At 39.9% G+C, this 15,839-nt stretch overlaps 1 protein-coding gene across 2 annotated transcripts in view; it reads right to left on the reverse strand.

The window, feature by feature from the left end:
• faf1 (Fas (TNFRSF6) associated factor 1) overlaps positions 1 to 15,839 on the reverse strand; it is a 65,915-nt gene that overhangs the window by 1,197 nt on the left and 48,879 nt on the right. For both annotated transcript variants that reach the window (XM_047823073.1, XM_027166454.2), the window contains 5 exons: positions 14,759 to 14,895; positions 13,349 to 13,437; positions 9,672 to 9,752; positions 9,498 to 9,575; positions 5,374 to 5,589 (listed from right to left, as the gene is read on the reverse strand). In XM_047823073.1, coding sequence (XP_047679029.1) covers positions 5,374 to 5,589; positions 9,498 to 9,575; positions 9,672 to 9,752; positions 13,349 to 13,437; positions 14,759 to 14,895 — 601 coding nt within the window. The remainder of the gene's footprint in view (positions 1 to 5,373; positions 5,590 to 9,497; positions 9,576 to 9,671; positions 9,753 to 13,348; positions 13,438 to 14,758; positions 14,896 to 15,839) is intronic.

Below are 15,839 nucleotides of genomic sequence, written 5' to 3' on the forward strand. Positions count from 1 at the left end.
TGACAGCAACACTACTGTGGGGTGCCATAATCACTAGGCAAAAGAGTGAAAAGTTCTCAGAACGAGATCTCACAGAGAGAGGGAAAGAGAGAGAGAGACTGAGAGAGAGGAGTTGATTGTAGTGAGCGAATAGCGGGAGGTTCTCCTGTTACATAGGGCCTGTGTTCACACCTGTGTGTCCCAAACTGTGCGGTCACTGACAGCTCATCTCAGGGCATTAACTGCAGCCTGATTAAGACCTCTATTCCAAGCTCACCAGAACTCCTAGTCTTACCCCCACTAGTAATTAACACAGCAACCTTGGAGTGGCAAGAATGTGCAGCGAGCAAAGTGAGAAAGCTGAAGACCGAACTGTACGTTTGGTGTTACCATTCAGTCATTAGCCTCAAGCTGAACCATAAAAAAAACACTGTGTACATTCAATACTACATTAGTCTGCATTAGCAATAGTCTTACTACAGACTACTAGGCTGACTGTTACCAGAGACTTTAACGGAACACTTCACACTTGTTTTCCCAGTTTCACTTTACATTAGATGCTAGCCCTAACCCAAACCTTAAAACTAAAAGCTCTTACCGACTATAACCACAAACTAGAAATACAAATGATTATTGCTAAAAGTTCTCAGTCTGCCCATTTTTTGCAGTTCTGGTTGAAAATGAATGAATAAAGTATGAACAAATGGTTATAAAGTCTACGGGCAGCTGCTGATCTTCTTTAATAAATATTTTAAATAAAACAAAAACCATCCAGTGAGTTTCAGTATAATGTGGAAATGCCTTGTTGATAAGAGGATTGCAAGATAATAGCCAGAATGTTCGGAGCTGACCGATAATTCTTTACAACCAAAAAAGTGGACAAAACGCTGGGTGAAGACCTACCTCTTCCTGAAACGCTTGAATTAGCTCTTATTTCTTTCCTTTTTATTCTGTGTATACATTAAACCCTGAACAGAGCTTTAGGTTTATGGTATCTTAAATCAGATTTAAATCCTAAATGTAAATGTAATAATGTGCCATGTCACAAAGCACATCAGACTGGTTTCCTAAACATGAGAAGGCCAGACTTCAATGGCCAGACCAAAATTTTACAGAGCTTTGGGATGTAGTAGAATGTATAGCTAATAAATCTGTTGCAAATATGTGAAGCAATGAAGTGAAAAGTAGTTCTGCTTCATGCTTTAAAAAAAAAAAAAAAAATAGAACATTTTCTGAAAGGAAACCCTGTATGGTGGTTCTATTGAAGTACAGCCAGATAAATTAAATGATTGTGTCTCTCATTACAAGAATCTACATTTTACATAAACGTTTGCTGACTGCCCCAATAATTGTTTCTCATTGCAGGGACATGCATCAAAATTGCTGACATTATAAATCAGCTCTCTCTCACACACACACACGCACACAAACACACACACTCACTCATTAGTCTGTTGATTGTTTTCTGAACAGCAATAAAAGGAGGCATTCATGTTCATATCAAGGTGTCTCATTAGGACAGGGTTGCAAGCCCTCTGACTGAGCTGCTGTTCTGCACAGACCTGATGAATGTCGGGAAGATCAGAGAGGCTCGCCTAGCAGCTTGCATCTCTCAGGGGACATAAGTGAGGGTACACCAATAACAGCACATTTGCTTTGTTGCCCCCAAAAGTCATCTGAGTGTGTGACTTGTGTAGCTGCCCTTTGTTTCTTAGCATGACCTGAGGGCTCAGTGCGACACGAGGAGGAGGTGGCACTTGACAGCAGGAGAAGGTTGAGACAACACCAGCACAGGCTGGCAAAGAGGGAGAGATGGGTATACAAGACAGAAGAGATAGACAGCTAAGATGGTACTGCAAAAAAATGTATACATATATTTAAAAAAAAAAAAACTCCACACATTTTCTCCCTCCTCCTGCGTACCACTTCACAAATACTGCCTATGTAAATGAACCTGAAATGCTGCTATAACACCCCAGCATCAGGTAGAAGAAAATGAGGGTACAGGGTGGCACAGGTGTGGTGGTGTGTTTTGATGACTGTTCTCTTTAAGAGATGGGGGGAAAGAGAGAAACAAGGTGTCACTCTGTGGCAGGAGACAGATGCCATGGGTGATTGTTTACATTGGTATCCAATTAACAGACCATAAGAGCAGAAGCATCTGTCAACAAACAAAGCTGTTGCTTTCCTCCCCTCTATGTGTCTGGCTCTCTTCATCTCCCTCTCTCCTCTCATCACTTGTTTGTTTCTCCAGAACCTTCTGCTTGCCCTTCACCAATTATATTGGACTATTCTAGGTAACAATGATCATAGCAGGGTCACGCACCACACACACACACACACAGCTCATTTCAGGATGGGCTGATTTATCTTCTCTGTAATCCTGCGAAGGTTTATTAAAAGGAAAGAAGTGGCTGTGTGAGTGAAGAGAGTCTTGCATGGCTGCTGGCTGTTTTCTTTAGGCTCTGATGATGTTGATGGCAGGTAATCCGCCTAAACCTTTAACAAACTCATCCTGAACGGCCCCACACAGGCCAACAAAAACAAGACAGACAGTCACCCTGATGACCCAATAGGCTGAGAAAAATATCAAGGCAGAAGTAAAGACAGAAATAAAGAAGAAAAAAAACAACTAAGAGAACATGACCAGTGGCAGGTTGAATCGGAAGTATAAGATTGGGTTAAGTGCACATACACTAACTCCTACAGAGTTCAATTTACATCGACAGAGTTTAATTAGGTTCAGCCCTGCTGGAGCTAATTCAGTCCTGCTAATTTCACTGTGGAGGCTGTGAGGTTTAATGAAGGCTGTATCTAGAATCTAAACACCAGTGTTAAAAAACATCAAAGAATAAATGAGTGTGAATATTTGCTTTATGGAGAAAGGCAAACAATACACTTTTATTTTCAGGCAGTGATGTAGCTTGCGTGAGGCAGAAACAGGATTTACTACCATCGTCTGCAGCTGCCAAAGTGGCAAAATTAATTTCAGTAAAAGAATGTTTAAGGATTACCATGGAACAAACTAATTAAAATTACAATACAGCTCTTTCACAATAAAGCAGGTGGATGTTATGAAGACGAGTCTACAGAGCAAACCTACACAAGGCAGGCTGAGCAAAAAACAAACTAAATTAGAATGGCACAGTTGAAGTGCACAAAACATTTAAACTAAATTAACAATGAACTCAGCAGCTGAGCTCTCAGTGATGTAATTCTGGCTTTGTTTAGCTCTGCAGCACCACTTCAAAAGGCAGTCAGATAAATATTGCAGTTCATTAGTCTGAATCAAAAGAATTGGCCCATACACTGGAAGGAGTTAAGGGAAAATAAACAGCGCATGGGCAATATACTGGCTTCGAAACGGGGCAAAAACGTGCAGCTGAAACAACGTGTTTGTAATGAAGCCATTTAGGACCCTTCACCATTAATTAAAATCCAATAGCCAGGTCTGACTTAGCACCGTGTTGTGAAGTGTTTATTTGGCCAATTAGGAAAGCAGTGGGGGATCATTATCAGGCTGCAGGAGGGTAGCAAGGGTGTTAGCGTTAGCTGAAGTTGGTGCACGGCTAAAGCGGGGGTCACAGGCAAGAAAACTTGTTCCCTGGCAGAGTGCACAGCCATGCCTCCTGGCTAGCCTTTAGCACGGCTGCGAGAGAAGCTCTACACATCACAGGCGAAGGGCCAATCTAAACACACAAACAGAACCGCACGCCAACATCAGAGACGCCAAACTTAAAACACACATTGAATCGTGCTGGGATGGCTTCACTCTCAGACAGTGACCATAGCAGCTGAAGGCAAAAAGAGTCTGGGGAGAACCTTATGAAAGGCATTAAATAAGTCATCCTGAATGTCAAAAATGAGAACTTGTACCTGATTCTCAACATCAGCCTAGATTGCTGTGCCATGGTATTGAAGACAGTATGAATAGGGTGTGACGGCCTATGGAACTCTGGCATTGCATTAAAGAGCATATGAATAGATGCAGAATGCAGAAGCTAGTGCTAATCCCTCCTCTAGCTCTCCCCCAACGAAGGCAGGTGCTCAAAGAGAAGAAGAGAACAAACAGGACCTGACAAAAGACGAGCTCCAATGCAGCAAGGACGGATAGAGAAACAACAGCGTTCGGCTACTAGGTTCTTCCCCCACCTCACAGACCCCATCTCTGTTTGTTCACTCACTTATTGCTGGCAATTAGCTTGGTTTTTGGGTGTGGAGCCGAGGAAGAGAAAGAGGGTGAGATGAAGTTTAAACATTTGTGCTGAATTACAAATGCAATAGTGCTGCAAGCTCTAATCCTGAGGGAAGGATGGGGAGTCTGTGAAAGAGATGATTTTAATTACAGCAAGGAGAACTAGAGTGAGGGAGAGAGAAGAGGAGGATTAAACTTGGGCACTGTGTTCACAGTGAAAAACACTGCCAGTCTTTCTGCGCTCATCTCTGTAAACTCACTCCAATGCTGGATACACTTTTCGCGACACACAGCTCTCCTCTGGTTCCTAAACAAAAAGCTCATGTGATGCATGAAGTGGTGGTTTACCTTATTTATTTATTTATTTATTTAAAAATAAATATTTGCTCATGGAATATGTAGATCAATGTAAATATTTGTACTAGTGTTCATGTCATGCTATATGATTACACATGTGCCTAATGAGACTGTTTACTTTTCTTCTTTCCATTTATGTGAGTGGGTTTTATTTTCGAGGAGACCGTCCCTCCTGGTCCCCATGGGCTCGGATGGCATGCTGTCTGGGCAGGCCTGCACACTTCTCCTGATTAATGGAAAGCCCATTTCTGTTTCCATGCTGTTAATTAGTCAGGTCGTTAAGGGCAGTGCTTGTTATCTACCTGCCGCAGAGCAAGCAGACCCAGCTCTCTAATGACTGAGCATAGAAAAAAACCCACTCACACGGGAGAAATGTGCTGACTGTATCCTAAGTAGCCAGTGCGCTTTCCTGCATCAAAGACCCTAATTAATATTCTGAAAATTATGTATGCACTTGTGGATAGATGTTTTAAAAAAACATGAAAAATACTAATTAGTGACACGTGAATTTTAATTAACGTGCAGGTGTTTGAGTATTTGTAGAGTCCTACAGTAGAGAAACACATGCCCGAGCGCGCGCGCACACACTAAGGGATTAAAGTCGAGCAACAAACTCTAGCCACATGGTGGAATTAACTAGCCAATTATACACTCTGTTTTTCCTGCTGAGCTGTAACACTCACACACAATGACCCACATACACACACAAAATCTAGTGTCTGTACTTTAATTACGGCCCCACAGGTGGACAAGTATTAAAAGTGATTTAGAATTAAAATTAGACCTTCTAATATCGCCATCATGGATATTATGTATTTTAAGTGGGTTGTATGCAGACTCACGTTTCTACGGGGGAAAGTGGTGAGCAGTTTGAACTCATCTGATGGATAGCCTTTTGAGGCCACAAAGTCGAAAAGGACCTGAAGCTTGCAACTGCCCAGAAAACGCCTCTCCAGGAACTCCCCGCTGGGCGTCCGAATACGCAGTTTACTGATTGGTTCCCCTGCTTCCTCCATGGGCTCTGGCGGTAAGGTCTGCTCCAGTGAAAGACGGATGGCCTGGAGATGGCATGAAGACAAATCATAGTTACTATATACTTAAATATTGCAGCCTATTGCGCACTCAATGGTAAGTAGCCTGTACTAAATAATGTATAGTGGTTTAAACATGGTTATTTACAGCACATGCTTCAGCTGGATAGTGTGCAATTTGCTCAGCATGAAAGATACAAGTTAAGTCAGAAATTAGAGTCTTAGAAAAGGACAACACTAAATAGATGGGTAAAGATGAGAGGAAACATGAGAGTGGGTGAGATAGAGAGAATGGAAGAGGAGTGTAGTTGGGTCTCCTGTGGCTCAGAGCAAGACCTTCGGATCCCTGGGGATTTTCACCTCCAGCTTGTTGTTCCTGTTGTGACACTGGGTAGCATATGCTGTGACAACATGCGCCGCCTTTATTTACCCACCGTAATGCAATTATATTTCATCAAAGTGTACAACAGTAGCTCATTAGCAGCTGCAGGCTTTGTGTTGTGCGCGTGCCGGCCCCGCTCCCTCAGGTAGAGGCCCGCATGGTAAGGGCTCTTTGGGGGACGAGCAGCATCTCTCCCTGGATCTAACCGTGTGTGCGTTTTTGTGCGCGAGAGTGCGCGTGCGCACATATGTGTGTTGTCCACCCAACCTTACACACAAAGAGTGCTTCGGAGCATCTCTTTCAATGCACAAAACAAACAGAGCATATGTGTGTTTGTGTAGCACCTGACATAAGGCAGAATAACGACATCACCACTCCCCTCTTCTTTTTCCTTCTTTCATCCACATCGGACACAAAAGAGTCCCAATCACAGACAGCATTTCCCCTCTCTCCTGCACTACACTGTTTGCCCGAATCCATTGTCAGTGTGCACATGCAGTGAGGGGGCTGCCGTGTGCGAGAGTCCGCATTTGTGTGTGCGAGTGTGTGCCGGCAAGTTTGGAGAGACTCCAGGTGGAGAGCATCATGCTGCTTTTGTTTATTCATGCACAATGTCAAAAAAAAAAAAATGAAGCATTAGGGTAGCCAGAATGCAGACACAAAAACACAGTGCTCTTAAGCAGCTGCTGCCCACTACACGCTACACAGACTCCCTTTAATATCTTCCATCTTTATCTCTTCACAAGAGTTAAACTGAGCGGCAGAGAAACAGATTCTAACACGGCTGGTTTATTTCCATTTGGAGTGAAGCAGGTTAAATGTACACTCCTAGGAGTAGCTTTGGAGCATGTCAGTGTTCACAAGCAGGATTATGATGTCACATGAACAGGATTATGATGTTTCTTGATTATAAGGCCCAGATAGGCGAAGAACAGAAAAAGAATACATGAGATTTCACCTAGGGATTCACATAAAAAAAGCATGAAACTGATGTCATATATGCGTGACAACATGATATTTCACAGAACCTGCATAGAGAATAAATAACTACTGCAGGTGCAGGTGATTTTATCTGTGTGGGCGCACGTGTGTTTCTTCTGTGGTGTGCAGTGTAGTGAGTCCCTTAGGGTTCATTACAGACAGCAGGTGAGCAGCCTCAAAAAGCCTCTCTCATATTAAAGCACATGCACACAAATAAACACAAACAAAAAAAATGACCTGACACAATTACTCCAGTACCATCTTTGTCTACATGCTTTATACATTAAAAGCTAAATCGAAAGAAGGCATAAATCAATCTAATGCAAACCATTGTGAGGTATCATGTATCTGAAAATACACTGTTGCTTACAAGGGGTTGAATACACCATGGCAATAGAGGGAGCACTGAATGTAGAAGAAAAAGAGAGACTGAACTGGACTAAGCTAATTATAAGTCTTTGTGAAAGCCTGTTTAACTAATGTGACAAATCATCTCATATAGCAGGTTCACATCGGCAGACAACACGCTTTATATTACTGAGTAAACAGACAATAAGCAGACCATGGGGAGGGCCAGGAAGTCTGGGTTATCAGCTTTCCCTTTAAACTCAAGTCTGCTTTGTACGTGTCTGTGTGTGTTGTGTTGTGCTGCCATTGTGCAGCAGGGATTTAATATGAACCTGTGTGTTGTGCATTTCAATTCACTAAAGGGACAATAACATTTGTGTGTGCCACAAACAGTAGAATGGTGGCTTTCTTGGTCTACAAGAGCCGCTTTTCCGGCCACAAGCAATTGCCTGAAAATCCTTTTTAAAGTCCCTGCTTTAATATGTACTTTTTTAGTGCTACAGTCTTTAAAAGAAATGTAAACAACTAGAGAATCATACACATTTATGCATACAGAGAATATGCTGTCACAGTATATCCAGTCCTGTACATTTGCCGAATATTTCAATTATCCAAATGTCTCACTGGGTTGACACACACTCATCAGAAACAACTTACTTATACACAATATAAGTACAATAATTTTTTTTTCTTTGTCACCTGTTTGTATATGGTAATATACAGCAGTAGGTGAAATAAAATCGTTATGATGTAAATAGCATTTTGAGAGTCTGTCCCACATTTCCACAGACGCTCTACTTAAAAAACGAAAACACTGATTATTAATTGACCTAATCTAATCGCTATAATCTGTTGTATTAGATTCAGACATGAGTCTGAAACATATTTAGTGTGATTCTCTGACTCCAAATCTCGAAAAATACGCATCACTTAGACCATTGAACACGCTGGAAAAAAGCAGGTGATTGAGCAGAACAGGTGACGGAGCAGAAAGATAAGGGAGATGAGAGACTAATGTACATTCCTAGCAAAGATAAGAATGTGCGAGCTTCTGGAAAAATTTGGCGCCACTGCTTTAAAGATAAGTGCAATGAAAATCAATTCAAACGTATTGTGATCACCTTAATTCTGTGTTGAAATATTTCTATCCTGATTGAGCATGCTAACAATGCCACCATCCATAGAACATGAGGATGCACCAAATGATTTGATGTGAACAAAAAAAGACGATAATTATATGCAAGAGCCTTTAGAGGCACTAGATCTCAAGCCAATTGTACACATATGCGATTTGAAGCAGTGTGTTAGTCGTCACTCTCGAACATTTTCACCATGACAGCAGCTCAGGGAACACACACACACACATACACTGGAAGAAGTGTGTTCATTCCTCAAGGACGGTTCCAGAGAATCTATGCCAAGATGCACTCGTGTTGCTCAGGCAACTTGTGATGGCCAAAAACTTTACTAATACTTTAAACTGATAACTCGACAATTATCTCTGTTTCATTAAACTTCAAAATATGACATATAAATGGGAATGTGACATATAAACAATGACAAGAACATCCTGAACTATGAATCTTTATCTAAACTGCACTAAATCAGTTATCGGCACAAAAGACATTGCAGTAACCTTAATCCTGAGCAAGCCATAATTAAACCTATCTGTGTGGGATGCTATTTCTTCTATAGTGCTAGACATGTGCATCTGGACTGGCATCTTGCTTGACCCAATCGGGAAAGGTGTGAGATCAGCGAACAGAAATTAATATCTCTTATCTATCTATCTTGGTACTGTTCTTTCTTTATAAAAGCATTCCTTCTCCAAACAGAAGCAGGCTTGCTAATTAGTATCCAGTCCGTCTTGTATCCTGTCAGCTTGAACCTTTTGAGGGTCATTCATTTAGAAGGTTAAAGTTCACCTAGGTGGTGAACTCATCACAATACACAATTAACACTGCTAACAGAAGTGAATTCCTCTCCAACAGCTCCTGGTCCATAGAAAAGCACCTTAAGAAAAAAGGCCTTGAAGCCAAGCTCTCAGAACTAAACCTTATTAGAAGAACCTTGAAAAGTTTCTCAAAGTATTCTTGGGTGAATCAACAACCAAACCATGTTTAATGGGTACTGCATGGTGTACCTTATTCCATAGCAATATAATTGAGAGCTAAGATAAGATTTCTCTAAGAATGGCATCTGTGAAACTGAAGCCTGGCCTTACCTCCCGTTCCTCCTCCTGCTCTTTCTTGATTCGTTCTTGACGTACTTGTTCCGCTTCTTCACGCTCCTGTGCTTCTCTCTGTGAAAGGGTAGAATTTATTCGTAGAGTCATATAACTTACACCACCATATAACCACATTCAGATCAAATAAGCTTAACAAGTGCATTCACAAACCTTTTTGCGATCAGCCTCTAAGGACAAGCGATATGCTTCGTCCTGCTCTCGCTTTACCAGTTCTCTAGCTTCACGCTCATCCTGTGGTGAGAAAGAAGGCCTGTTATTTCAGCAAACTAGACAAATTACAGGAAATTCTAATTGTTTATTTCAACACATCACAAACAAAATCATCCCTGATGGCAGAATACATCCAAGCCATAAATTATAACCGAGGTACAAGACAGGATTCAATTGGAGCCTTTGATGTATGAAGCAGCATTGTGTGGTTGTATTGCTCACAATAGAGAAAACATCTGAGTGACAAACTGAAAAACTGAGAAAGACTGAAAGAGTATCATATGGGTTCCACGACATACACTAGAGGGCCCTTTTATTCTATTGTGTGTGTGTGTCTATTGGAAAGATTCCTGTTTGTTAGGGGCCACCCAGCTGTGCGTCGGCCTGCTGAGTTGTAAAGTAGTGGAAACTCTACTGTTGCCTTCATGCGGTCAAGCCCCTGCCATTGTTTCTGGGCTCATGAAAAGCTGGCAGATCTGCTCTTCAGGCCCGACCTTGCAGTGATATGTGAAAGAGTGTGGCTACAGAGGATTGAGAAGGAGGATGGGAGCATGCTGGGTGATCAAAGACAGGGCCAATACTTCCTGACGTTTTACTGAGAGAGTGAACCATGGCATGAGTGGGGGGTTTTTCTGGGGTAATTCAGAAGAGCAGGAGATCACATCATGGAGCAGGTATGGCATGTTGAAGGTGCTTTTTAATGAGTGTAAAATTAAATAAACCTTACTGATTAAAAACGCCCTATGAACAGCCTCAAAAAAGGTGCACGGTCAAATCACTTTTAGAGAAGTCAGTTTTTAAACAGAAGACTCGAAGTATAACTTTCCTACTCAATCACATGTCAAAACCTAGGATGGCAAGCAAGCGAAAAATCCCAAATCAAACAGACTTCAGTGCAACAAGTGAAACAGGTATGTGACCTTTTATCTCATAATAAGCTCTATAAATGGGTGTATTAGCCATTATGTTACATATGTACTGTATTCATGTACCATACTGTCTAATGTGTATCATTCTGTTTTAGGTTCCACCCATCAACACATCAAATAACCTGCTCACATCTCCTTCTCTGGATTTCCTAGTCATCCTTCAACTTCCCTTAAAAGATAAAACATTCACTCACACCACTAGAACACATCTTTTGAAGTGTCTTTTGACAGTCATTATTCACATCCTTACATTTAACCTAATGTAGAGGTTTCTCTTAAGATTGAAAAAAAAAATAGCTGCCCATTAAACTGCACTGGTTTCAAGCAAATCGTAAAATATATGTAACCTCATTTATTCGCACAGATAGTGGCATGCTACAATCGCTCACGCACATATAAACGTCGGAATGCAGTTGTGATTTTATCAGGAAAATAGACGCTGTCAGGTCATGTTTAGCTGGACCTGTTTGAAAAAGACTCTGTGTGTGTGAATATATGAAAGATGTACTTCTAGACATCCTGAGGCAGCTAAGCACCTGTTACTCATGAACACCTATAAAACTAGCTGTCTTGTATAATTAAACACAATTTCCATTTCCAAATATGTGTAGACCAATGTATTCCAACTTTTATTTATTTTACCTACTGTTAAAAGCTGTACTATTTTTCACCTAGAGCGCAAAACTGTCAGACTATAAATGTCATCAGATCACACCCATGGCACTTCAGAGTTCAACTCCCATCTGATGGTGGACTGAATGTGGCAGCTATAGAATGTGCTGGAGGACTCTGCAGTAATTACCTCAGCTCCATTACCCAGATAACACTCCAGCACCCACTCTATCACTTCGCATTCCCTTCCCAGCCAACTGAAGCCATTAATTATACCCGGAGAGACTGTGCTGAGCCTGGGCAAGTGGATCTTGGTGTTTCCATCATAAACCATTTATGTATCAATGTGTGTCGAAATCTAAATGCACTCTGAGGAAGTTCCAATGTGAGCTTTCATTGGCATTGTTGTTAATGGCTTTAATGTTAATGAAGAACATAAATAACTAACTTATTTGTGCTGTAATACTATTTTTTCAGTGTATATATTTGACAACATAACTTTAGTTAACAAAATCTAAGCATTTCAAAACTTCTCTTAGACCTGCAACATAAAGATAAACCTCTATACAAAATGTAAACCATGTAGTGAAAGAATGTAAAACTACAAGAGCAAAACCAAATGCGATTATATTGCCAAGTTTAGACATGCTGTATGATCATATGGTTATAGTTGACTTTCAAAATAACATTAAAATGCATTTCCTCTTCCAGAATGGTTTGCTGACAGCCACTTTCCATTTCAACTTCTAATGACAATGTGATAAATAGTGACAAAAAAATGGCATTGTACTGTGATAAATGTTAGAGATTTTATGGAAATATCCTTCTCAAAAATATATTTTGCTAAACGTTCTGTCACAATATACGTCATATTCTGTTGGAGAGCAAAGAAGACAGTTTTAATAGATAATTTTGTAATATTTATTTTCCTATGCGATGAACTAGAGTCCCATTCAGTGCAAACTCCTGCCTTCTGCCAAGTGTTCCTGGGCTGGGCAACGTTTCCATTTCTACTGAAAGTGGATGATTTATATTACAATACAGTAAACCTGTGTAGATTATCATACCATGAACATTTCAAACCATGTTCCTAAACTTCAGTTGTACAGAATTGGAGTCACAAAGAAAACATGGCTTATGCTACTTTTCATATTTAATGACTAAGAACTCATCCGCTGCTGAGGGGTTTAAGACCGAGAGATGTCATCACAAATCAAATCACCAAACAGCCAGAGGGCATGACTAACCCACGCTTGTCATCTGAACATTTCCCAGTAAACCACAGACAGCTCCAGTCAGCCACATGGTATGCAGTCTGAATGAAAACACCTGTGTGCTTGTGGGTGGAAGCACTTAAATGAACAAGACATTTTAAAACCCACAATGCCCATTTCCAACTGTAGAAATTATGTTTAACACTGATTTAGTATCTTATTAATATTTGCCCTTTTGCTGCATCTCAGATGACAGCAAAATGTGTTGTTGAAAGCTCAATTCTAGTAGTTAATATTGAATGAAGAGAGAAGGGTCACTTTGTAGTTCTCTCATGTGCAATAGACACAAAGGGCAAAACCGGTCCTTTAAAAGCCCTTAACACAGTTTTTTGAATGGACATCCCACACATGCACGTCTTATCTTTTTGTGCAAGTTTGTTTGAACAGTGCCATTGATTTAAAGCACGCGTTGACCATATGCAGCAAATGCATATAGAACTGACATCCTGTTCATTTTGTTAACACTACAGACCTCAACATGATACCAAAGTAGCTAATGCATTGTGCTTCTTAATACTCAGATGAAACACACACGTACGTTTTCAGAGATTGTATTCTTTCCCACTGTAGGACTGGGACAATTCAATTTCTTCAAAACGGTTGGTCTTTGTTCCAACATGTCTATAAAGCTGTCTTCTATATACGCTACTATACGCTTATACGTAAATGCAGAATAAAAGTGTCTGCCTTGTATCCTTCAGTTAAACTAACTTTAAATATAATATAGATTTGGATATATAAAACACTCATATACTATCTTTAACAGGATTTTGCAGGAAGGACATGCTGCCGTGTGTCTCACCTCATCTCGGATGTCCTCCTGCTGCTGGGCTGTGAAGATTTCCATTGCGCCCATCAGTCTCATCATCAGATCATCCACTGTAGTGTTACCTGTAAAGAGAGAGGCACGCGCACAGACACACAAACACACACACATTTAATTTAGGCAAAACTATGCAGCAGTACCATTACAGAACTGTTCAAACTGTGCTTTCCAACGGGACAGTGAGTTACAAATAGTACGTCCGGTTCTATTTCTGCCCTAGTTGAGTTTGTGTAAGTTTCCCACCACACTTCAGGTTAAGTTCTGCTTCACCTTTTACTTAAAATGTAATAAAAATGTAAAATTAATAAATTTAGAGTTTAGTAAATATGTAAACAGACATAACATGGTTGATTAAACAGAACTACAATAATAATCATATAAAACTTTCCTACCGAATATTTCTAAACTGTACTATTAAGTAGGCAGGTGATTCTAACACCAACCCTGACTCTAGAGATATAGCTTAGAAAACCTGTAGCTGTGTCATACAATTATCTCCTCAGCCAATCTTACTGTTCTGCCTGTCTGGCAGTAACAACCATGCAACAGTCTAAATCCACTGATCTCATTTATCCCCAATCCTGAATTTTGATGTGAACATTAATTGAAGCTCTTGAAATACTGTATATCTTTTGTAATATTATGCTGCTGGTACATGAATTATTGAGTGGATAAATAAACAGATGTGTAGGTGTGAACTGTGAGTGTAAGACAATATAACACAGAAAAGTTTACTCTGATGACTTTTCTTTAAATCTTTTTAAAATATTAAAATTGTTAAAAGTTTGTATCCCCTTTCCAGTTTTAAATAATTGATTTGTGCAGATATTAAACACAAGACACAACATTACACACAATTTTAATATTTTAAAAAGATTTAAACAAAAGTCATCAGAGTAAACTTTTCTGTGTTATATTGTGACATCATTGTGATACAGCATATTCTGTATCACAATGATGTCAAGTATCATCACACACACACACACACACACACACACACACACACACACACACACACACACACACATATATATATATGTGTGTGTGTGATGATACTTGACATCATTGTGATACAGAATATGCTGTATCACAATGATGTCACAATATAACACAGAAAAGTTTACTCTGATGACTTTTGTTTAAATCTTTTTAAAATATTAAAATTGTGTGTAATCAAAGAAGAGAAGTATACACACACACACATATATATATATATATATGTGTGTGTGTGTGTGTGTGTGTGTGTGTGTATACTTCTCTTCTTTGATGGAAAAGCATCTTTAGTATCCATTCTTAAATAGTTCAGTTTTATATCACATGGATAAAAATAGAAAATAATTTGCTTGTATGAGATGGCTTTCTGCATCCCCCACAGTGCATAGTTACCTTGGATAACATTTAAAACTTCATTTGATGTCCTTTTGCCCATGACTATCAGTAGCAGAGGGAACTGGTCAATTTTGTATGTCCTTATGGTCTGTGCGACGACACTTCCAAAATGCCGCGTACACATGGTAAGTAGTCTGTAAGGAAAATTGAGAAAGGAACTTGAATATAATTTTGAAATCACTCTTAGATATGTGAAATATAGACCAGCAGCTATATAGCAAGAGGAACACACACAGACACACACAAAAAAATTTTCACACATCTCAAGAAGAGGCCTCATTGTATTAAATAAAACTATTCTGGCTTTTCTCTTGAGTGACATCTCTCTTGCTCTAAATATACCACAGAGCCAAATTAGTATTCCACTCCTGCCATGTTGAATTTGATAGGCCAAGGAGGATTTCTTATTCCATTACAAAGAGAGAACTTTAAATTAACATTTCAGTGAAGAAAAAGGGTAGCGTGCAGGCTCGCAGAGCTCACAGTAAATGTCATAATATTAATGAATTGCTATAGACTGAATGCAAATATAGATTAGATTTTCTCTTCTTCCTTTAATAAGTGCAGCCTTAATAACAAGCTGATAAAATAGACTGATGGAACTGAGAAGGACGAGGGGTCAGGAAAAAACTGAGAGAACGAGCAAAGAGTACTTTATTACGGGAATGAATAGAAAGTCGCACGAAATTATTCAGCAATGCGCTGAAAGGAATTTAAGTGAGAAAAGGAAGATGAAGTGCCCAGTAATGAGGAAAGCGTATCATAAAAAAAGCATTCGATCTATCATTATCTTTCGGTTTCAGTAGGTCACAGGAATGATACTCCATACTTCTCAAACACGCACTGTATTGGTTAGATACAGTTTGTCTCAGAATTGTTTTCACATAGCTAAATAACAAGCCATTATTCAAATACACTTGCAATGTTTCCAGCCATGTCATCCAACACAAATGTTTCATTTTCATGGCAGCGGAAGAAATATGTGAGAACATAAAGAGTTTTCATAGTTCCTCAGGGTGGTGGTTCTTTTTTTTCCCAGCCCTGGCAACACCTGGCATTGTAAATGTCTCATCATGCA

The sequence above is a fragment of the Tachysurus fulvidraco genome, chromosome 14, assembly GCF_022655615.1.
Source record: "Tachysurus fulvidraco isolate hzauxx_2018 chromosome 14, HZAU_PFXX_2.0, whole genome shotgun sequence".
Lineage (NCBI taxonomy): Eukaryota > Metazoa > Chordata > Actinopteri > Siluriformes > Bagridae > Tachysurus > Tachysurus fulvidraco.